The sequence below is a fragment of the Pseudorasbora parva genome, chromosome 3, assembly GCF_024679245.1.
Source record: "Pseudorasbora parva isolate DD20220531a chromosome 3, ASM2467924v1, whole genome shotgun sequence".
NCBI classification, from domain to species: Eukaryota; Metazoa; Chordata; class Actinopteri; order Cypriniformes; family Gobionidae; genus Pseudorasbora; species Pseudorasbora parva.
Genome location: NC_090174.1, coordinates 11,749,533 through 11,772,965, shown reverse-complemented (window position 1 = coordinate 11,772,965; position 23,433 = coordinate 11,749,533). Strand labels below are relative to the sequence as shown.

The 23,433-nt window shown below is 37.0% G+C and overlaps 1 protein-coding gene across 1 annotated transcript; it reads left to right on the top strand.

Moving 5' to 3' along the window:
- On the top strand, nt 1–18,505 carry pde9ab (phosphodiesterase 9ab). The gene is made up of 20 exons (XM_067439949.1): nt 1–163; nt 309–454; nt 2,655–2,725; nt 5,673–5,750; nt 5,859–5,902; nt 6,033–6,087; nt 6,204–6,274; nt 6,357–6,444; nt 6,554–6,635; nt 6,750–6,824; nt 9,176–9,262; nt 9,347–9,451; nt 9,549–9,631; nt 10,821–10,977; nt 13,726–13,839; nt 13,924–14,028; nt 15,443–15,571; nt 15,668–15,763; nt 15,881–15,950; nt 18,009–18,505. Exons 2-19 carry the CDS (start codon nt 386–388, stop codon nt 15,929–15,931), a joined length of 1,560 nt encoding a protein of 519 aa, XP_067296050.1. The 5' UTR covers nt 1–163; nt 309–385; the 3' UTR covers nt 15,932–15,950; nt 18,009–18,505.
- The last annotated feature ends 4,928 nt before the right edge of the window (nt 18,506–23,433 follow it).

The following is a 23,433-nucleotide window of genomic DNA, read 5'->3' as shown; positions in this document are numbered from 1 at the left end:
TGAGTACATAGCCAGCTCTGAGCTGTAACAGTTCCTTGGCAACGCTGGAGAGCAGGGGAGTGAGTGATAGCCTACTTAAAGAGCAGAGACGTGACTCCTACTGAAGCCCACCGCGTCCAACACCTCCATCAGCATCTCAGGAAACTGAATGGCACATGCTGAGGTAGGGCAACAGCTTTTATTTATGTGCTGTCAAATATTCTGCAAATGCCTGGTTTAGTGCCATGGATATGAAATCAGCTGTTGCATGTGACTTGTGAATTAAGAGAACGCAGAGTTGATTTTAATTATCTAGTTTTGTTTTGAAGGGCTCTTTGCTGGTTTAGAGAAGGCGGTATCTATAGATTGTGTATCTGTTGCTGAACCATCACCATCAGAGGTCATCATGGGGTCGGGTTCCTCATCGTATGCCCCTAAAACTGTTTATCTGGATGTGGATGGAAAAGTGCAAAGGGTGAGTCTCAAGATTTTCAACATAAAGGAAGTATGTTTAAGACACTATTAAAATGAGATGCATTATAAATGCTAATGCAAAAGTCAAATATGTGAGGTCTTCAACCAAACATTCACCAAAAAAGTATTTAGAGACACAGACAAATGTGTGAATGTCATTATATTAGATAAACCAGTAACACTTTGCAACAAGGTTTGCAATACATTATTATTCATTAGTTAATACACTGTGAAATAATGTTAACAAACAATAAATAATTGTATTTCTAACTAACATTAACACAAATAAAAATAAATCCTTTCAAATATATTTCCCAAAGTGGTAGCATTTTATAATAAGTTTACATTAATAAAGTACTAAAAAATAATATGCCTACTATTAGTTTAATGCAGTTATTATATTGTAATCTTGTGTTAATATATAAATAGTCTAGATACAAATAATGAGTCCTTCATTCACTGTCACTGTAATTCACCAAATTGATATTGTTTAATTACTCATATGTAAAGAGTTAAATAATGCTTTGTTAACAACTTATGAACTCTAAATAGTTCTCATTGAGAGCTTTAAACCAACCCTATTTAGACATCAGTTGTGTTAGTATGAAGTTTTCCTTAAAATATATCGTTTTCTGTGATGGGTAGGTTTAGGGGTAGGGTGAGTGCGTGTGCGTGTCTCTGTGTGTGTAACACAGAATACAGTGCAATTCATGTCTAATAACACAACTCATTTAATTTTCCCATTTTCCGTGACCTACATACATATTTACACCTAATAACCAATAACAAATAATTTACTACAAGCGAATTAAATAATAATAATTGTGTTAATTACTGTGACTCACTATAGCCAATAATATACTATAAAAACAATATATTATGAGTTATGAACTAATATTTTGTTAATTACTTGAAAGCATTTTAATACTGTGTACTTATTATAAAGTGTTACCCTCAAAGTTAATGTAAAATAATTCATTGACTGAGGTTAACAAACAGACGTTAATGTAAAGTGTTACAGATAAGCCAAATGGCATGTGTGCTGAATGCTAGAGCTTCCGGACTCGCTACACGTCTTGGGGTCATTTTTGCAATGATTTGAATAGACTACTGTGGTAATGACTTTTAGTATTAATGATGATGAAGTTAGTGCTCCTTAACTTCAGGTGAAGTTCATCTCAGTACCTATAAATATATGATCATTTCTGACAACTAGAAATTGTCACAATACAATTTGGCTTACTTTTGAGCACTGTTTATTGTTTTATCCTTTAAAAACTATGAAAATGTGTGTGAACATTGTGCTGTCTTGATAAATGTAACCAGTTTAATACTTTTGGCTCAGGTGTCCAAATACACTGTAAATAACCTCCACAGAATAAATCATGTTTTCTGTTCGTATATTGTTAAAAGCTTTTAGGGTTAAAACTATTTTTTTTAAAGTCTCTTACGCTCACAAAGGTTGCATTTATTTGATCAAAAATACAGCAACACAGCATTATTAAGAAATATTATTCCAAATTTATGTTTGAATATATTTTAAAATGTAATTTATTCCTGTGACGGCAAACTACATTTTTTAGCATCATTCCACCAATCTTCAGTGTCTCATGATCCTTCAGAAATCATTCTAATATGCTGGTTTGCTGCTCAAGTATAACATTTCTTATTATTATCAATGTTGAAAAAGGCATTTATTTGAAATAAAAATCTTACCCATAAACACAACCAAGCCTAGAAAAAAACCTACGGAACCACCCCTTTAATGCCTTATTCTGCATGACCTTATCTTACATCTCTTAATCCTACCCAATACCTAAACTTAAATGCTACAAAAACTACCTTACTAACTATTAATAAGCAGTAAAATAGGAGTTTATTGAGGCGAAAGGCGTTAATAGTGAATATGTATTCCCTACTAAAGTGTTACCGAAATCCTTTGACATTATACATTTATTTTACTGTAACTTCTGATCAATTTAATGCACCTTTACTAACTAAAACTGCTTACATGTTAAAAATAAACCCAGGGTCACTGTGGGCGACAGGTGCCTTTGACACGAGTCACGTGTGCCAAGGGCAAATGATATATTCATCACCTCATGGCTAACATGACTGATGGAGTACCTTAATAGCTTATAATGTTCTTTGATTTTTATAGATTTTTTACTTTTCCTTACTGCAATCTCTTTTGTTTCTAGGTGATTTTCAGTCGACACTGTAGTCCATGTGACATTAAGGAGCTTCTTTGTTCATCATCCAATATTGCCAGGTCAGTATCATTGTATCAACTGCAAAAAAAGTGATTTTCTTACTTAGCATTTTTGTCTTGTTTTCCAGTAGAAATATAAAAACATTCTTAAATCCAGATACTTTTGCTTGAGAAAGAAGATGGCTTAAGATAATGTCTTGTTTACTGAAAAATCAAGTTTGTGCTAAACCCTTATGTTTGGGTCATTTTGACTCTGAGAATATCTTCTTTTAGTTAAAGGGTTAGTTCACCCAACAATACAAATTATGTCATTAAAGGGGTACTTCAGTGTTGGAAAGATGAATCTGTATTTAAACTGGGTTATTAATGTAGTAGAAATGTGAAATTATTTTTGAATTTGGTGCCTTCCTAGACTGAGAAAAGACAGAAAATGTATTTTTGTCTCATGGGGATAAAAGACTACAATTCCCAGAATGCTTCACTGCCCTGTGAGGCCATTCCCAAAGCCACCACTACTGGATTACAGTGACTGAGTTATAGAACAGACACTACAATTAAATACTGAAGGTGTCTGTTCAATATAACGATCAAGTCGCCGTGTGAGTCTCACAGCGATAACGCTGTAGGAGTCAGATTATATTTAACATCATAAATGAGCTGATGAGCTCTCGTGATGAGAGCTGAGGTGATCGCGACCACACTTATGGCATAAATTCACAACACGTGTTCAGTCTGGTGCGTTTTCACTTCGGCGCGTTTTCAGTTCATGCCTTAGGATGCTTAACTTTCATAGAAATTAATTTGAGAAGTTAAAAGACTTACATATCTCAGCATCCGTTTAAATGAATGCCTGCAGCTGCGAGTTGAGCTGTGAGTGTGATCTCCCATCCCCCATGTGCGGATTGAAAACATGAGGAAATGGCTCCCTCTGCTGGCTGTAGTCTTTAGCCTCTGGCCAAAAATTCGCAAATATCGTCAATTTGCGTCATGGGAGGAATTTTCCCAGAAATAATGCTGCCTTCACGTGCTATCGGAATTATCGTAAATATGAGTTTCAGAGGTAAAAACTGCAAATGAACGCCCTCTGATGTCGTGTTTACCACTGGGAAGTTCTGGAATATTTTTGATACCCAAGTTCCCGAGATGGGTAAAATGTTGGATGGGAGACGAATTTCTGCTGTGGCAGGTGTTTTATTAGTTTTTTGTCCAACAGTTTCATTGTCTTGTCGTTAAAGTAGTAGCCTCCATATTTGCATAAATTAACAATCATTTGAAGCATATTGTGTATTATAAACACATTGAAAATCGCATATAGTTGACCATCATTCCAGAATAGTGAGCAAGCTGACTATCTAGATAGTGTAGTAAAAGTAGCTATACAAAAGGATCAGGATCTTGTCTACATTATGCCTTTATTGTGAATGTGGTTATAAACAATATGCTTTCTTGTGGTGATGCTAGTGTTTGCCAGTGATTCTATGATTTTCTGGGACTGGGGCACAATCATTTGAATATACTCCAGGGTTTCTACTGATCCAAAGCCACATGCTAATCGCTGAAGTAACTCTTTAATTACTCACCCTCATGTCGTTCCTGACCCGTTAGACCTTTGCTCTAGCCTGACGTGGTCATACTCAATTCTAGTCAGAATATGAGTCTGAAACTGCTCCATTGGGCTGTGATTATGGGGCGTGTTTCAACCGAACCAGGAAAGACCTCAATTGGATAGACCTACAACCAATCAGAGCAACGGAGCAACGCATAATCAAATGTCAACAGAGTTCAACTGCACTGTGTGGCCAAGTCCGCATTTTTTTCCCCGCGGGTTGTTTTCTATGTCCGCGGGTTGAAGCGACTATTATGTGATATATAGACCATATTTGCCATTTTCCATTTTTCCCCCGGAGAACCCCCCGAGAAGCTATTGTTTAGGGCTAGTAGTTGGTGGGTTTTGTTGTAAAAACTTGGCAACCCTGTCAGCACGTGCGCTGAAATCAGGCTGGAATACACAATCTTTGCCGGTGTTGTAAAAAAATTAATTAATTTAATGATACACAGAGTACTTACCCAACATGATCATCATTTCTGAGAGAAATTGTGAAGGTGAATGCAGATACAAACAAGCTCTCCTTTCAGGATTCGAAAAAATATAATCCAAGCCCCTTTGATGATGTGGATAATTACGTTACTGTTGATCATCTGTCCGTCATCGTCTAAAGCCCGCCCTGATGATTTCATTGGTCTGAACAGTTTCTGTTCAGGGATAATTACTCCTCTATGGAGCAAGGCCAGACCAAACTGCCCGACCTAAACATTTTGTGGGCGGGGCTAAGTTCAGCTGGCATCCAGGCTACCTTTGCTCATCTTTGGAACACAAATTACATTTTTGTGTGCAAAAAAATGAACAAAAATAGCGACATCATAAAAAAATGTCTTCTAGCCTGTGTCAGACTCTTACGCTGTTGACGTAGTTTAAACAGTGCATTACTTCCTAGCAGCAGAATGACTCGTGCGCATGCGTTGTGGTGCTCACTCATTTTCACGTGGTGCTTACTCACAAAGGTAACCCTGTTTACTCTACGCAGCAGCGTAAGAGTCTGACAGGCTAGAAGAAATTGTTGAATAAAGTCTGTATTTTGTTTATTTTTTCTCATGGGTTTGGAACGACATGAGGGAGTAAATAAAGACAGAACTTACATTTTTAGGTGAACTAACCCTTTAATTAACTACCCCTACACTTAAACCTTCCCACAACACCACACCTGTCGCTAACTTTACCCGTAACCCACCTCAATATCAGTGTTTTGCAATACAATTTGAACACAGTAAGTACATTGTACTTATTTTTTGATGTAAGTACATAGTGAAGGCCACCTAATATAAAGTGGGGCCGGATTTTTGTTGTTGTTGTTATTGTTGTTTTGCAGTGTCTGAATTTCCATCAAATGTTTAGTGTGGATTATTGTCCCAAAAGTGACAGGAATATGTTGTGCTCATGTGTCTTCAGAAACACGGCTATACTTCTGATTGACTCAGAAGGAGCATTGATATCTATTGACCCTACCATGCCTGCAAACACACCAAAGTAAGAATTCAAAATTGTGATTATGGTGACAACTTGAATGAAGACTATTATTTAGATTACTTGCTGTTATAATTAAATAATTCAAAGGCAATTTGTCTTTCTCTCAAGCAACTTATATAAGGTTATGCCCCATTCCACAAACCAAGGAGGAGGTTAGAAAACGTTTTACTCATTCAATTTTACATAATTAGTCAATGGGCTGTTACACGTGTCACTTGCAACACGTGCAACCGACAGTAGCATACACTATAAACAAAACAACTTTTTATTTCCCTCAAAAAGAGAAAGAAGACATGTTCCAGAACGTCCTGTCACAAGTGGCTGAGCAGTTCAGCAGGTAAGACGTGTCATATCCTGTCAAACGGTCGACATTTGCTGTAAATAAAATGCTATGATTCATATCAGTGTGTCCAATTGCATTATGTGTGATGATGGATGTGATATTTGTTTCAGGGCTTTCAGGATCAATGAGCTGAAGACTGAAGTGACCAACAGACTGGCCATGTTGGAGAAGAGAGTGGAGCGTGAGTGATGCTCGGGGTCTAACGCTCGGGGTCAGAACTGACATCTGATGTGTGTGAACTAATTGTCTTTGTGTTGTGACAGTGGAGGGACTTAAAGTGGTAGAAATTGAGAAGTGTAAGAACGATCTGAAGAAATTAAGAGATGAAATGACCTCTAAAGGAGGAGTAAGGTATAAACATCTATTTTATTGTATTATTTATTTATTTATTTTTTTAGTTTAGATCAGTAATTCCATTAGAAATAAACCTTTTAATTGGTTGATTATCTCTTGCAACCAGAGTGAACTGCAATTGCAAATACAACTTTACTGATGATGGGAAGAAACTCTCTCCCAGACGAGATGTCCCAAGCTACCCAAAGGTAAAAACAAACAAATTAATTAATAGCATTTGTATTTTGGGCATACGTACATACTGCAACCATGTCAAATCATTGTAATGTTGTGTTTTGTCACACTTTTATGTGTTTGTGCAGTACACACTTTCTCAGGAAACCATTGATGCTCTGAAAAAGCCCACCTTTGATGTATGGCACTGGGAACACAATGAGGTTTGTCGATTTTTGTACAATAAATATTTTTTTTTGCCATATTACTATTCCATGACTCAGAAGACTTAAATATGCACTATGTAGTATTTTTGCAGTAAAATATCCAAAAACCAGGCCAGTGTTATATATTTTGTTCAGCTGAGTTCTTACAATATCCCAAATGTTTCCAACTATTTGTAAATTGTGAGAAAATTGCTATTTTAACCAATGACTGGGGACGTCTGAGGGAATCGCCTGTCAATTGCGTCATATCTGCGTTACCCTCCGTAATGTCATAACATCATTTTAAACACACTTAAATGTATCTGATATGATAAACAGAGCTACTTTACCTTATACTCATGACTAGAAAAGCAGAAAGGGCGCTGGCGATGTGTCCCGCTATAATAAACGTCGCGCTGATCGCGAGCTGTGTGTTCGGCAACAATCACTCCAGCAGCCGTGCTGAGCACCACAACACTCGGCCCTGCTCTGCTTCATACTACAGTAATGTTAATAACCGCATTCATGAACATGATTTCTGCCTGAGTCTAGCCCAAATCTTTTCCACCGGCTAAATATGAAGTTGCAAGAGAAAGAATGTTCTGGATCAGGAGGTGAGGTGAACAAACAGAGACTGCAATAGCCTGACCCAACAACTAATCAATTAATTAAACATTTCAGTTTCTTATAATTTGGCTTTGGTTGCTGTACCCTATAGTTTATTTGTATGTAGTTTTAAAATGTAATCAACATTTTCACAAGTACTAGATGTGTTGGGCTATTTAACATGTCATTTTGGTGAAATGAACGAAATGACTCGAAATGACTCGAAAAAAGATTCGTTCATTTTGCTGAACGAGACTCAAAGATCCGAGTCAGTAAAATGATCCGAACTTCCCACTACTACTGTGAGATGAAGACCACACATGTCCCAAGATTCTGAGCTCAAACCTCTTTGTTTTGAATAGGCGCCCTCTAGCGGACGGAAACACTACAAAGTGCAGGGGCCTGTACCATGATGGTAGTTTAACAAACTCAGGGTTAAAGGATTAGTTTCGAGTTGACAAAACCAAACCATTGTATTAAGGCTTTGTTGGTCCCATGATGCTGATCATCAGCTTTCTTTGTCAACTCAGGCTTTGATCCTGACTTCAGGAGTTTAGCTGTGACATCAGCAGTGAACAGCCAATCACACGCTGTGGAACTGAGATTCACTTCTCGCGAGACAATCAGTGAGATTAATTTCTCTCTTCTGCAGAATATTGCATGATTGAAAAATATTAAGAATAAAAAATAAAAAAATACACAGCAAGAAGAAAAGCTGTTTATGAAAGAGGACAACTTTAAGAAAAATTTGTATACGTCAATGCAAGTAAAAGTTATGAAGTTAGTTTAGTTGATATAGAGAAAATAAAACATTTAAGCTCAGTGAGCATCTTTTTTTTATAGGCTATTTTTATTTATTGATTTTAAAACTTTGTCCATATGACTTTATGCAGGTGATGTTATTTATATGACTTATGTATTAATTTTAACAAAGTGCCTATTAATGATTGATTAACTAAAATGATAAATGTGTAATTGATTTAAGGTATAATAATTACATAAATTATAAGTAAATCATTCAAAATTAATATTATTATAAATAAGCATTGTTAAAAGCAAGACGCTTTAGTCTTTAAAACCATTTGCTATGTAATGACCTTTAATTTGGAGCAGAAACAGGGGGAGTGGCTTTACTGCATCAGAGGTGTGTCACTTTACTCACAGCTGATTGGCCCAATTTCAGTTTGAGATCTCTAATCCAGAACATAACCTGCCCTGGAGCAGGTTAGCCGTAGAGCATAAGTTACTATGGCGATGAACACAGCTAAAAGCCAAACCCCTTTAATGGTACCTAAAACCCAGGATTGGCACAAACTAAGCTTAAACAAATCAGGCTAGCCAGCTAAACCAGCTTCATGGTACAGGCCCCAGATTAAATGAAGTTCGTAGTTGTGTATCATTTACGTATCAGGTTTTGTTCAGTAAATCAGGAGATTCAGAGAAACCCACCATAATAATAAATCCAAGGAGAAACATTAAGCTTAAACCATTAAAAGTAAAAACTGACAAAGCAAAATTTTAAATGCACTTAATTGTGTTAATAAACACAGTTGTGAAAGTGTGCTCTTTTTAAATGCACATTTTTTGAATTAATATTATCTGCAAGTACAGTTTTTTATAAATATGATTTTAACATTTGAAGGACACTAAAAGTGCAGATGCTTTCTAGTAAAATGAACCGAGATATAAATAAGATTTAATTTATGAAGTTTGTCACATGGACCGATGTGTTTGTTTGTTAATTTACCAAATGCTGTTTACAGATGCTTAGCTGTCTGGAGTATATGTATCATGACCTTGGACTGGTCAAGGAGTTTAACATGAACCCCATAACTCTCAAAAGATGGCTGGTAAGATGAGCTTTCTGTGACTTGCGTGTTAACTGAAGAACTAGGCCTCAAAAACTCACCTGATGTTTCTCTGCCCGATAAAAGCTGGCAATTCAAGAGAACTACCGCGACAACCCTTTCCACAACTTCCGTCACTGCTTCTGTGTGAGCCAGATGATGTATGGAATGATCCACCTCTGTAACCTTCAGGTGAGTTCATAATGACACATGTATCTGTCCTATAGTGTCCTAGAGTGTTCGCCAGATCAACAAGCTTTCTTTCAAAAAACGTTCTTTTGTTCCCTAGGAGAGGCTGACTATGACGGACATGTGTATTTTGATGACAGCAGCAGTGTGTCATGACCTGGACCACCCGGGATACAACAACACGTATGTCACTGACATATCCACCCTCTCAGAGAACAATACCACTGACATATAACACTAATTATCCAGCTGACAAAAATATGTTCTGAGGATGTTTTTACTTATGTTTCCATTAAGTTGTAAAAATGTTATTTCTGATTGTTCAAAGCCTCCATTTAAAAAAAAAAAAGATACATTTTCTTTTTGCAAACTGTTTTAATCTTTTTGCAAACTGTAAAAGCTTTTTTTGATTTAAAGGTGCTATATACAACTTATTCACTAGAGGTCGCCAATTTAAAACAAAGGCGTAGTTTGATGATGCCAAGTTTGAGCGCAGCATCTTGGGACATGTGGTCTTCACCTCACAGCCGGTGGAAAATAGGACTCGGGCAGAAATCATGTTGATGGATGCGGTTATTAACGTTACTGTAGTGTGAAGCAGAGCAGGACCGAGTGTTGTGGAGCTGAGCACGGCTGCTGGAGCGATTGTTACGCAAACACCCGCCTTGCGAGAAATGGGACTTTTATCATGACGGGACGGAACACAGTCGCCAGGCGCCCGCACTATTTAGGCTTTTCCGGTCATTGCTATGAGGTGATGCAGCTCTTTTTATCACATCAGATACATTTAAGTGTGTTTAAAATGATGTTATGATTTTACTCGTGCGTTCGCTCGGCGCTGCTGTTCACACTGCTAAGAGAAAAGCGCTTCTGCCAGATAAAACAAACCAGAAACTGAGGGTAATGTAGATATGACCCAATTGACAGGCGACTCCCTCAGACGCTATGCTGAAAAGTCCCCAGTCATTGGTTAAAATAGCAATTTTCTCACAATTTACAAATTGTTGGAAACATTTGGGATATTGTAAGAACTCAATTGAACAAAATATATAACACTGGCCTAGTGTCTTTTGGATATTTTACTGCAAAAATACTACATAGTGCACCTTTAAGTAAACTAAAGATAATTACTGTGTTGAATCAATTAATTTGTCCAGTATATGCAAGTAAAACTTTAAAAAGCCCATTCAAAAAAAGAACAACATATTCCACCTAAACATTTCAAGTAAAAACCATGAGCAATGTATAAATAATATTTTTGTGCTTACATTTTGAGAACATTATTAAAGACCAGATAAGCTTGTTAGTTTAAAGTGTTCATTTATACAGTAGGAAGTAGTAAATGTTTTGCCCTCTATAATTCTGTAATCAGGTATCAGATCAATGCTCGCACGGAGCTGGCTGTGCGCTATAATGACATCTCACCGCTGGAGAACCATCATTGTGCCGTGGCCTTCCAGATCCTCTCCATGCCTGAGTGCAACATATTCGCCAATGTAGAGCCTGACTCCTTCAAACAGTTACGACAGGTACCTCCCGGTCCCACGCACAATAAGTTAACGTCGCACTTCTCTTTCAGTTGGTCATGTTCGACGTTACGTGGACATAACTTCTCCGTTCCCTCCTTCGGGGAACTAGGATTACATACGTAGCCAAGACATTACCATCAAAATAAAGTGTTAGCAGATACTTTGTTTTTAAAATATGCGCACCAAGGCTGCATTATTAAATAAAAGTGTGTGTGTATATATATATATATATATATATATATATATATATATATATATATATATATATATATATATATATATATATATATATATATATATATATATATATATTAGGGCCGGGACTTTAACGCATTAATTAAGATTAATTAATTACGCAAAAAAAAAAAAAAAAAAAAAAATTAACCACACTTATTTTTGCACCGCGGAACGTTTTTCAATGAATGAGTTTCGACGGACCGATTATACTGGAACACCAACTAGCGCTCCGGAGAGTCACGACAACAACAAACCATGAGTGAACATGAACGAAGAAGCTGATGAGACTGCTTTGCTTGGCCCCGTGGATGGGAATTTTTTTTTTTTTTTAAACGAAAGGATGGAAGCGTCGACAAGAGCATGGTTGTGTGCAAGCTATACAACAAGGAATTTGCGTATCACCGCAGCACATCGAGCCTCAAATATCACAAATATGCTTTTGCTACACTTAATGGCAAACATTGCGCTGATCTGCTGGACTGAAATAAATAAACAATATTTTGTTGATTAAGCTTATGTATTCAGTCATTATTCAATGGTATACTAAAAATCCATGTGAAAAATTACTATTCATTGTTCCAGGTCAAATATTTATATGCAATTAAAATGCTATTAATTTCGATTAATTAATTACAAAGCCTCTAATTAATTAGATTAATTTTTTTTAATCGAGTCCCGGCCCTAATATATATATATATATATATATATATATATATATATATATATATATATATATATATATATATTTATAAAATGTATTCCTGTAATGCATGCAATGCTGGATTTTCAGCAATATTACTCCAGTCTTCAGTGTCACGGTCCTTCAGATATAACATGCTGATTTGGTACTCAAGAAACGTATTAATTATTATTACTATTACAGTTGAAAACCTTGTGTTGTGTATTACTTTGGTGGAAAGCAAACCATGAAAACCATGAAATTCAAAATTCTTTTAAAAATAATGTAAAAGTCTTTACTGTCACTTTTGATCGGTTAAATGCACCCTTGCTGAACAGTATTTTAAATATAGCTGAGCAGTTACTGAGCTTCAAGCCCTTTAACCCTTGTGTGGTGTTCATATTTATCTTACTCAGCCAGTGTTCGTGGGTCTGGTGGACCCGCTGCATTTTTGGGTTTTTAATTCAACACAATCAAACATTTTATGTTAAAATACTCAACAGATGTTTACTTCATCCCAATTACAAGCAATATAAACAGCATATATGGTTAATATTTTTTCTTTAGCTTTGTTAGATCACATTTAAGAATTGCAACCTCTTGTGGGAACGGCAGGGGTAGAAACAAAACTTACTATTGCACTTTCTCATACTTACACGCACACACACACACACACGCATACACTTGATATGTGGTGTATGGATACTCTCCATAGGCATTATGTTTTTTCTAATGTACAAACTGTATAATATATTCCCCTACACTAACCCTGGTCATTGAAAATGTGTTCTGATGAAAATTCCTCACAGAAAATTCCTCACAGCCAAGGCCAATAAGTCTCAGTTTGAAAAAATAATGAATCATATCATTTTTCTGTTGATAAAAAATGAAAACGGGTCCAACAGACCCGAACACCATACAAGGTTTAAAGCCTTTGAGCAAATGCGTAAAAAGGTATTATTATTTTTTTAGAAAAAAAAAAAAAAGTTGAAACATTTCTTACTGACCCCAAACTATTGAATGCATATCAACCTTTTTTTCAGCACTTCTTCTAAAATTCTGAAGGAATAAAAAAAATATCAAACTGGGCATTTGTTGACAGTCTATTTAGCATATTAAATTCACAGTATAGCACTTTTATGTCAATCTGTAGAAATTCAGTGGACAAAACAGAATGCTTCTGTGCATATACAATTGAAAAACAGGTTTTTCATTGGCATCTGTAGTTCCATGAAGAACCTTTAACATCCATGATACCATTCCAAAAGATTCTTTAAAGCTACACTGTGTAACTTTTTTAGTTTATTCTTAGCTAAAAACACTTAATTCTTTCAAAAATATATGTGCTCATTAATGTATATTTACTTCTTTCAAGTAATAAAGTATTCTCGTAAGTTTATAATATGCCGTTGAAAATACATACGGGTGAGGGGTTCGAATGCAGGTCACCATGTTGCTCCTCCATCTTGAAAGTACATTAGCCAAAGAGGGACATACCCGTAAATTCAAGCGTTTTAACACTCGATGGCACAGTGTCGAATGTGAAGAGGGGGATTGCCATGTTAATCTTGGACTAAATCGGCCACCGTAGGAGTTGAAACAAAATCAGAATTGAGAGGAACAGAAACTAATGTTCACTGGATGGTCATATATTTTTTCACGGCTAGATGGGGGAAAATATCACACAGTGTAGCTTTAAGGTTCTTCAGGTTGTTAAAATGTTCTTTACAAAACTGATATTTTGGAACCTGAGTTTAGTTTAGTAAGAGTTTAGTCAAAATTCTTCTGACCATCTTAATTAATTCTCCATGTATTTTTTGTGTCTGCTGAAGGCGATCATAACTCTTATTCTGGCGACGGATATGGCCAGGCATGGAGAGATACTGGACTCCTTCAAACAGAAAGCGGACAACTTTGACTTTACAAATGAGGAGCATGTTAAATGTGTATGTTTTTCTTGCTATTATGATTTAAATAGCTTTCTAAATACTTGTTGGCTCTGTACTGTATAATCAATTCTGTCTTTACAGCTGAAGATGGTCTTGATCAAGTGTTGTGACATCTCCAATGAGGTCAGACCCACTGAGGTGGCAGAGCCGTGGGTGGACTGTCTCCTGGAGGAGTACTTCATGCAGGTCTCTCTTTAATACAGGCATATACAAGAATATGTCCTCATCCCAGTCAAAAGCCTAGCAGCAACATTTTGAACCAACTGCAGATGTGAAAGTGAGGCGTGCGAAACACTATAGTACAATGAGTTACAATAGTCCAATCTGCATGTAATAAAATCATGCATTACAACTTACAAATCATTAAATGGTTAGTTCACTCAAAAATGAAATTGATGTCAGTGAATTGATCAATTGATCATGTGATTTCAGCAGTTTGACATGCAATCCGAATCATTGATAGATTCATTGATTCACAACCGTTTGAATCTTTATTTGAGGACTGAACACAAACAAGGAAGAGAAGACAATGCTGAATAAAGTCTTAGTTTTTGTTATTTTTGGACCAAAATGTATTTTCTAAGCTTCAAGAGATTCTAACTAACTAACTGATGACTCATATGGACTACTTTGATGATGTTTTTATAACCCTTTCTGGACATGGACAGTATAGTTGCATACACTTAGATACGCTCTCGGACTAAATATAAAATATCTTAAACTGTGTTCTGAAGATGAACGGAGGTCTTACGGATTTGGAACGACATTAGGGTGAGTCATTAATGACATCAATTTCATTTTTGGGTGAACTTATCCTTTAAAAGACAAAAACAAAAAGGTTTAAATCATGCAATATCCTTAATTGAAGGAAACTACCACTTAAAACTAGCATCAAAAATAACATCAAGACTCTTTGCTTCATTATGTACCTTGGATTTAAAGAGGGCTAATTGATTAATGATATGTTTGGTTGAACTCGGAGTGCCAAACACTATGACTTGATTCATTCAAGTGGAGAAAATTGGCTGCCATCCACTCCTTAATATTATTAAAACAACCAAGAAGGGACTGCAGAGGCAAATTATCCCGCACCAGGAGATAAAGCTGTGTCATTAGCATAATTATGATAATATTAATTATGTTTCTAAAAAAAATAGACAGTTTTGAGAATGACATGAACAAATTAATACTTTTATCAAGGATTTTATGTTTACCAGTGTGAATACTGTACTTCAGAATTAAAACCATTTTTAAAAAAGCATTACTTGAAATAACTTCATTACTTGAAATAAAATAAACATTAACTGAAATAAAATAAAATTGCATTGTTAAAATCAGTATATTAGAATGTTTTCTAATCACATGATTCTGACGACTAAAGTAATGTCTGCTGAATTTTTTTTTTTTTTTAAAGCTGCCTTGGTGAGAATAAGAGACTTCTTTACTATCTTACTGACCCCAATTTTTTCCATCTCATGAACAAAAAATGTACTGTATATAACTTTCAACTTTCTGGTTCTTTCCATTTTAATTTAGCAGATTTAGATGTTATTAGACTTTTGGACCCCATTATAGTTTGCTCTTTGGTTTGTTTTGGTAGAGTGACAGAGAAAAGTCAGAAGGCCTTCCCGTGGCTCCGTTTATGGATCGTGACAAAGTCACCAAACCAACGGCACAAATTGGCTTCATTAAATTCGTCCTCATCCCAATGTTTGAAACTGTCATGAAGGTTTGTAAAGCCTCTATACACACTATACACGCATTACACACACATTTGGAACTTTGAACTGAAGTAACATAGCATGGAGACTGTGTCTTTGTTCAGCTCTTTCCACAGATTGAGGAGATCATGGTTCAGCCTCTGAGAGACTCCCGTGATCACTATGAAGAGCTCAAACAGATTGATGATGCCATGTCGGAGGTAACAAGAGCATGTAGAGGAAGTCCTAAAACTTTATAAATGGCCTTAAGAACGCAAATCAGACTTTGCTTCATTAACTATTCATAACTATTATTTTGCATTTGCATGATGCACTAGGCACAGAAGAAGAAAACAGAGAGCATGTCTTTGGGTGGAAAGAAGAAATAGGCAATCTGCTTCTTTAATGGTATGGAGGAAGAACTTTCAGTCTCGTCATTTATAAAAAGAGCTAGAAAATTGTCTTACATCATATTATGTTCCTGCTTTTGCATAAAAACTTCTTGAATTGGACAAGGACTCAGAAATCATTTACCCTCATGGAGTCCCAAACTTGTATAACTTTTTTATCTGGAACACACACGCACAAAAGATCTTCTGAAGAGTGTTTCAGCCAAAGACTTTATAAGACGGTGCACTCTGAATACTTTTGAGTGCAATGCCCAATATGGCGAATTAGCCCCACCTTCAAAATGAAAGAGCCTATTGTTGATTAGCAAAGTCATCACATCACTGCAGCTGCCAAGCTCCGGTTGCTATAGAAACAGGCAGTGTTCTGAGACGCGCACATGCTCATTTTCTTTTTTTTGTCATAATTCGACCATTTAAAAACAAAATTTATGATACAGTTTTTGTCAGATTTCATTGATGATCTCAAAAATAAAATAAAATTGTAAGCTTGGCAAAAAGTTTTTGGAGAATTTGATGTTTCCCCATTCAAAGAGACAGGAGCTGCACTTGCACACCCGAGAAGCATTTCAAAGATGGCCACCGAGTTAAATGACTTGTCTTAACGGACAACTCTGGGAAATTTTTAAGTTTATCTTGATCGTTATATCTTTGTGAGTACAGTCTATAGAAAAAAAACCAACCTGATTGGTCCTTGCAACACAGAGTTATTACAGTTAATGCCCAGAGCCGCTCAGCTAAAACGGCAGTAATGGGGGCATAACGTAAAGGGTGTCTTTGTGCCTCTTAACAGACACAAAATGCAATTTAAATGTCTGTCCAACATGAACAGGGCCTTTACATGACAACGAGATGCGTTTAGCCACTTAGCGATTGTTTAAATTCACCTAAATAGTTTAGACGGCTAGCTGTGTCTCGCACTGAAGTCCCGTGGGAACTCAGTGGTAGTCAATAGTCAAATAGTCAAAAAGGCAAATAGTCCAGTTGGGAAGAGCATTGTGTATGTAAAGCATGATTATTTTATTACTGCACATCTTTCCTCAAGCCGGGTGTGCCCAAATGGAAGGATAAATAAAGTTTACATTACCTCCACAGTGGCTGCACCCGTCTTTAACCACAGAATGGCATTTTTCTTCAACCGGCCCGGCCCGGCTGTGTTGTGTCTGGGTAAGTTATTCAAGTGTTTGCTGCAAATGTTCCCATTCTGTTTACTATTTCTTCTTCACTTGTGAGCCCGATCGGATCATCACTCTATGATGTCCGGTTCACGAACGAATCGTTCTTTTGAACCGGTTCTTTTTAGTAAACCGGTTGAACCAGTTCACCAAATCGGACTGAATCGTTCTAAACGATTCGCGTCTCAAATCAGCGCTGATCACAAAAGTTACTTTAGTTGCTCACTTTCTGACATGAGTGACAGTCCCTCCGAATATAAATAAACTAACATCTTGAATTATATGTCGTAACTCCAACAGTTCATTGAACTGAGTCATGTTTTGCTGAGAGAGCTGATAAATGAATAACTGAGAGATCTGATAACCGTAACTGAACGAGCAGCGGTCCTCGGATCAGCAGTACAGAATTGAAAACTGTTTCTCTCGGACGCGTTCAATACTGAGGACTGACGAGCCGATGAGTAGAGCCTCCTCAGACACACGACGCTCTTCCCAACTGGACTATTTGCCTTTTTTCCGACTACAACAGCATTCCCACGGGACTTCAGCGCGAGATACAGCTAGCCGTCAAAAACAGGGAAATTTAAACAGTGGCTAAACGCATCTCGTTGTCATATAAGGACCCTGTTCATGTTGGACATACATTTAATTGCATTTTGTGTCTGTTTATGCCCCCAAAGCTGCCGTTTTAGCTGAGTGGGGGCTGTGGGCATTAACTGTAATAACTCCATGTTGCAAGGACCAACCCAGTTCATTTATTTTTTACTAGACTGTGCTCACAAAGATATAACGATCAAGAATTCGCTGGAGTTGTCCTTTAAAGGGACTTTGGTTTTAACTGTTTTTGAGACATTTTGACTCACTATCCTGTTCTCTTCCTCTAGTGATCTTAGGCTGATCCAGTTCCCAGTTTCCCGAAACTGAGGTTTTGAACTGTTTGTGCTCTCCAAGCACCCTATTTCTGAAGGAGAGTGTTGGACCCCATTCTACGTATTGAGACATCAACAATGTCCAGAAAAGCCAGTCACCTGTTGTAATGAATGAGGGGGTCAAAATGACTAATTTTGGTGTCTAATTATTCTTCACAGATATGTTTGCACTAATGAAGTGCCTGGCCCTCAAATATTGTTTTGTCACAGTCTAAAATAAACACCTTTCAGAAGCTGCAGTCAAGATTTGAAGAGGCTTGATCAGATAATGGCATTATATGGAAACACAAACTGATTTGTTCTTTGGTATGTATTGTTTTTAATTCTGGCACTGAGTGAATTTAGCAGGAACTGATTTCACCGAAGCAGCTATTAATAGTAATAACTCAGGAAAACTTGTTAAGCATTGTTGCAACAGAAAACCTTACAAATGGACCATCAATAAAAAATAAATTAATCTTAAAACATTTGGTGTTGTCTTTTATCATTTTGATGAAAATGCATTCAAATGAGGCATGTTTCAAGAAAGGCATTTCTTAAGGCGGTGTGTCTGAGACACCTGTTTAAAGACACGGGTGTTTTTGAGGGCTGCAGGTGCATGAGACATGCTGCTCTCTGTCCTCGCTGGATCTGGATTTGACAGTTACTACACAGCTAGACTCATTCACAGGATAACAGCTTTACTTAAATGCTTTTGTTACTGTCTAGCAGAGGAAACAATTAGACACTTTTTTTCACATACTGTACACACAATTATGTTTCCTAATGCCTTAAATAACAAACAAGAAATGCAACTTAAATATATTTGTCATGTCAAAGTTTATGGGACCACACCATTCTCTTTTGTTTATACAAAAATGTTCTTGAAAAAAAATATGCACGTTCTTGCTAATGCATAAAAAAAAACATTCTAATCAATCGCGGATGAGAGATAAATCATTGTATTTGTTTGATAAAGACATTTTGTGAGTGTTGGACTTTTTCCCCCAAAGTCCTCCCCAAGTTCAATGATCGGCCAGGAGTCGAGTTATCAATCAAAAGTATACATTTATTAAAGTAACAGCGAGTAAAAAAGGTTTCTGAGCTCAGGATCCAGACCAGCAAAGACCCGCATCAGGAAAATCCTGATGACTTCTATGGCTGCTCTTGAATGAATTTCACAACTCTATCATGCATATTTTATATTCTTGTTCTTCATCCCCTTCTCCTTCTGTACGGTCTCCTCCAATTGGGGTGTCCTGCGTCATCAGTCTCCTGGCAGTATTTCTATGAACATAGGTTAACACACACATTCACACACACACACAAAGAAAGTACAGCTCTGGTATTTTTCCATCTTAGAGATCCCCTACCCCCTCTGTCTAACCCTTGCTTGACCTCGTACCACGGCGTACCACCTATCCTTATCCTTAGTTTCGTTTCACACTCTTTATAGCGTCCTGCAAAGATCTCAGCACATTCCCTAATCTTCTGTACATTTGCAAGTTAAATCATCATAAGCAAATTGAAGAACAACTCAATTCATAATGAACATCACTCAATCATTAATACTTCATGGTGAAAAACACAATTAATACTGTATACTCAATACTTTATACTGTGAATCATAATATGCCACATGACTAATACTTCATATCCTAATATGTGACTACATAAAAATAATGAACATATCCTTGAAATAAATGAAAATATCCTTCATGAGCCCTGTCGGCGAATCATTCCGGTTGGCGTTTTTCCACGTTTTCAAAACAATTCCCTCCATGTAGTCACGGGGGAGCCAAAGCTCATTATAATATGCAAAAATCTTATCCAATCATAGCTGTTAGAGTTTAAAATTGTAAACTCTAACAGCTATTGTAATAAAGTTCATTATTTTCCATAATGTAATGATAAAAATTAAACTTTCATATATTTTAGATTCATTGCACTCCAAAAGAAATATTTCAGGTCTTTTATTGTTTTAATACTGATGATTTTGGCATACAGCTCATGAAAACCCAAAATTCCTATCTCAAAAAAATAGCATATCATGAAAAGGTTCTCTAAACGAGCTATTAACCTAATCATCTGAATCAACTAATTAACTCTAAACACCAGCAAAATATTCCTGAGGCTTTTAAAAACTCTCAGCCTGGTTCATTACTCAAAACCGCAATCATGGGTAAGACTGCCGACCTGACTGCTGTCCAGAAGGCCATCATTGACACCCTCAAGCGAGAGGGTAAGACACAGAAAGAAATTTCTGAACGAATAGGCTGTTCCCAGAGTGCTGTATCAAGGCACCTCAGTGGGAAGTCTGTGGGAAGGAAAAAGTGTGGCAAAAAACGCTGCACAACGAGAAGAGGTGACCGGACCCTGAGGAAGATTGTGGAGAAGGACCGATTCCAGACCTTGGGGGACCTGCGGAAGCAGTGGACTGAGTCTAGAGTCGAAACCATCCAGAGCCACCGTGCACAGGCGTGTGCAGGAAATGGGCTACAGGTGCCACATTCCCCAGGTCAAGACACGTTTGGGCTACAGAGAAGCAGCACTGGACTGTTGCTCAGTGGTCCAAAGTACTTTTTTCGGATGAAAGCAAATTTTGCATGTCATTCGGAAATCAAGCTGCCAGAGTCTGGAGGAAGACTGGGGAGAAGGAAATGCCAAAATGCCTGAAGTCCAGTGTCAAGTACCCACAGTCAGTGATGGTCTGGGGTGCCATGTCAGCTGCTGGTGTTGGTCCACTGTGTTTTATCAAGGGCAGGGTCAATGCAGCCAGCTATCAGGAGATTTTGGAGCCCTTCATGCTTCCATCTGCTGAAAAGCTTTATGGATATTTCGTTTTTCAGCACGACCTGGAACCTGCTCACAGTGCCAAAACCACTGGTAAATGGTTTACTGACCATGGTATTATTGTGCTCAATTGGCCTGCCAACTCTCCTGACCTGAACCCCATAGAGAATCTGTGGGATATTGTGAAGAGAAAGTTGAGAGACACAAGACCCAACACTCTGGATGAGCTTAAGGCCGCTATCGAAGCATCCTGGGCCCCCATAACACCTCAGCAGTGCCACAGGCTGATCGCCTCCATGCCACGCCGCATTGAAGCAGTCATTTCTGCAAAAGGATTCCCGACCAAGTATTGAGTGCATAACTGAACATAATTATTTGAAGGTTGACTTTTTTTTGTATTAAAAGCACTTTTCTTTTATTGGTCGAATGAAATATGCTAATTTTTTGAGACAGGAATTTTGGGTTTTCATGAGCTGTATGCCAAAATCATCAGTATTAAAACAATAAAAGACCTGAAATATTTCAGTTGGTGTGCAATGAATCTAAAATATATGAAAGTTTATTTTTTATCATTACATTATGGAAAATAATGACCTTTATCACAATATGCTAATTTTTTTAGAAGGACCTGTAGACTCGTAGGAGCCAGTCAAAGTATCCAGGTGCTGAGCTTGTGGTGGATCCATAAGCGAGTGGTATAGCCAATGAAGATAGTTGTAACATGGGCCCTTTTGGGCTCGTTCAAGACAAGACACGACGTGCTGCTGCGTACTGAATCATTTGAAGCGTTTTGATTGCACACGATGTGCGTCCAGCCAGAAGCGCATTGCAGTAGTCAAGTCTAGAAATGACCAGGGCCTGGATGAGAAGCTGTGCTGTATGCTCTGTAAGGAACGGTCTGATCTTCCTGAAGTTCCTGAACCTGCATGACCGAGCTGACATTGAAATGTGGTCTTTGAAGAACAGCTGGTCATCAAAGGTTACTCCAAAATTTCTGACCAACCTTGAAGGGGTAATCAAAGATAAGCTAGCTGGATGGTGAAGTCATGTCGGATTAGCAGGGAAGACGAGTCTTTGCTAGATTGAGCTGCGATCCATGCAGAGATGTCCACTAGACAGCGTAAGATTTGTGCAGCTCCTGTGGGATCATCTGGTTGAAATGAAAGGTAGAGCTTTGTGTCATCAGCGTATCAGCGAGAAGCCATGTGCCTGTATGATGGGTCCCAGTGATGTAGTGAAAATGGAGAAGAGGAGAGGTCCAAGCACTGAGCCCTGAGGAACCCCCGTGGTCAGTTGATGTGCTTTGGATAGCTCCCCTCTCCAAGCAACCTTGAAACACTTACCTGTGAGATAGGACTCAAACCAGTGGAGTGGATTCCCTTTTTTATGTTTTGCAGGAAAAAAAAGAAAAAGTAAATTGTCAGAATTATGCTTTTTGGGTGAACTATTAATTTAACTATAAACATGGTGCACATTTGAAGAAAATGTGGCAAATAATTGTCATAATTCAGAACATATAACCTATTCTTTGTCATTTGAAACCTAACAAAAATTCTTGTTGTGAATTGTTTCACTTAAAAGGTAAACTGGAGACCTTTCTTTAAAATGTGTAATTTTTTCCCTGCAGCTATCATTTGACTGTGTTTATTACCTGCCACTCATGCTTTACTTAAAGGGATAGTTCACCCCAAAATTAAAATTATAACTAATCATATTCACTCCCTCATGTCATTCCAATCCCACTTCGGTTAATCTTCAAAATACAAATAAAGATATGTTAAATTAAACCTGGAAGGTTTATGGCCTTCTACTCAAAGTCTATAACTAAAACTTAGAAGATCCAAAAAGGTCATAAAGGCACTGTAAACGAATCCATATGAAGTGAGCGGATTAATCCAAGTTTTGTGAAGATATATATCCCAGCTAACAGGGAACGTTCTCAGAACATTGGCTAATGTTCTCTGAAAGTTCTCTCAAAGTTATCAAAAAAACGTTCTTGCATTAACGTTATTAGAACGTTTAGCCAACATTATTTGCTATTGAGTAACGTTATAAAAACGTTAGCTATAAAAACATTATTCTTACATTGTTAGTGGAACATTTAAAAAAAGTTACAAGTATGAGTCATTACAAATTAGTCATACAGGTTTTTTCTTAAACTTCAGATACATCATCCAGTGACAACTTAATGACACTTAAATGCTATTTTCATTAATATATATATTTTTTACAATCAGAAGAAAAATCTAGTAAACTAATTATGTATTAAATATAAATGTAGGCCTAACATAAATATAAAAGTCAATTATAAAAGTGGTTTTACCTTTTTGAAAGAATAAGATGTCAATAAACAAAAGCAAGTACTTTAAAGGAGAAAACAGGAATATTTTATTTGATCATACTCCACACCCTTATAAGAACGTTATTTAATATCCTTATAACCTACTGAGAACGTTAATACAACGTTCCACAAACTGGACATTTTAACGTTCCTAGAACATTCAGAAAACGTTTTTATAACTTAATGGGAACGTTAGGGAAACAATCTTATAACCTAAAATAATCCTTTTATATGATAAACATTTAATTTAGGCTTTTATTTTACATC

Bases quoted from the DNA above. Each gene is read 5' to 3' on its own strand.
- pde9ab (XM_067439949.1), top strand. From the start codon at position 386: ATGGGGTCGGGTTCCTCATCGTATGCCCCTAAAACTGTTTATCTGGAT. The intron at 5,751-5,858 runs GTAAGAATTCAA...CTTTCTCTCAAG, and splicing joins ATGCCTGCAAACACACCAAA to CAACTTATATAAGGTTATGC. The intron at 10,978-13,725 runs GTACCTCCCGGT...TGTCTGCTGAAG, and splicing joins CCTTCAAACAGTTACGACAG to GCGATCATAACTCTTATTCT.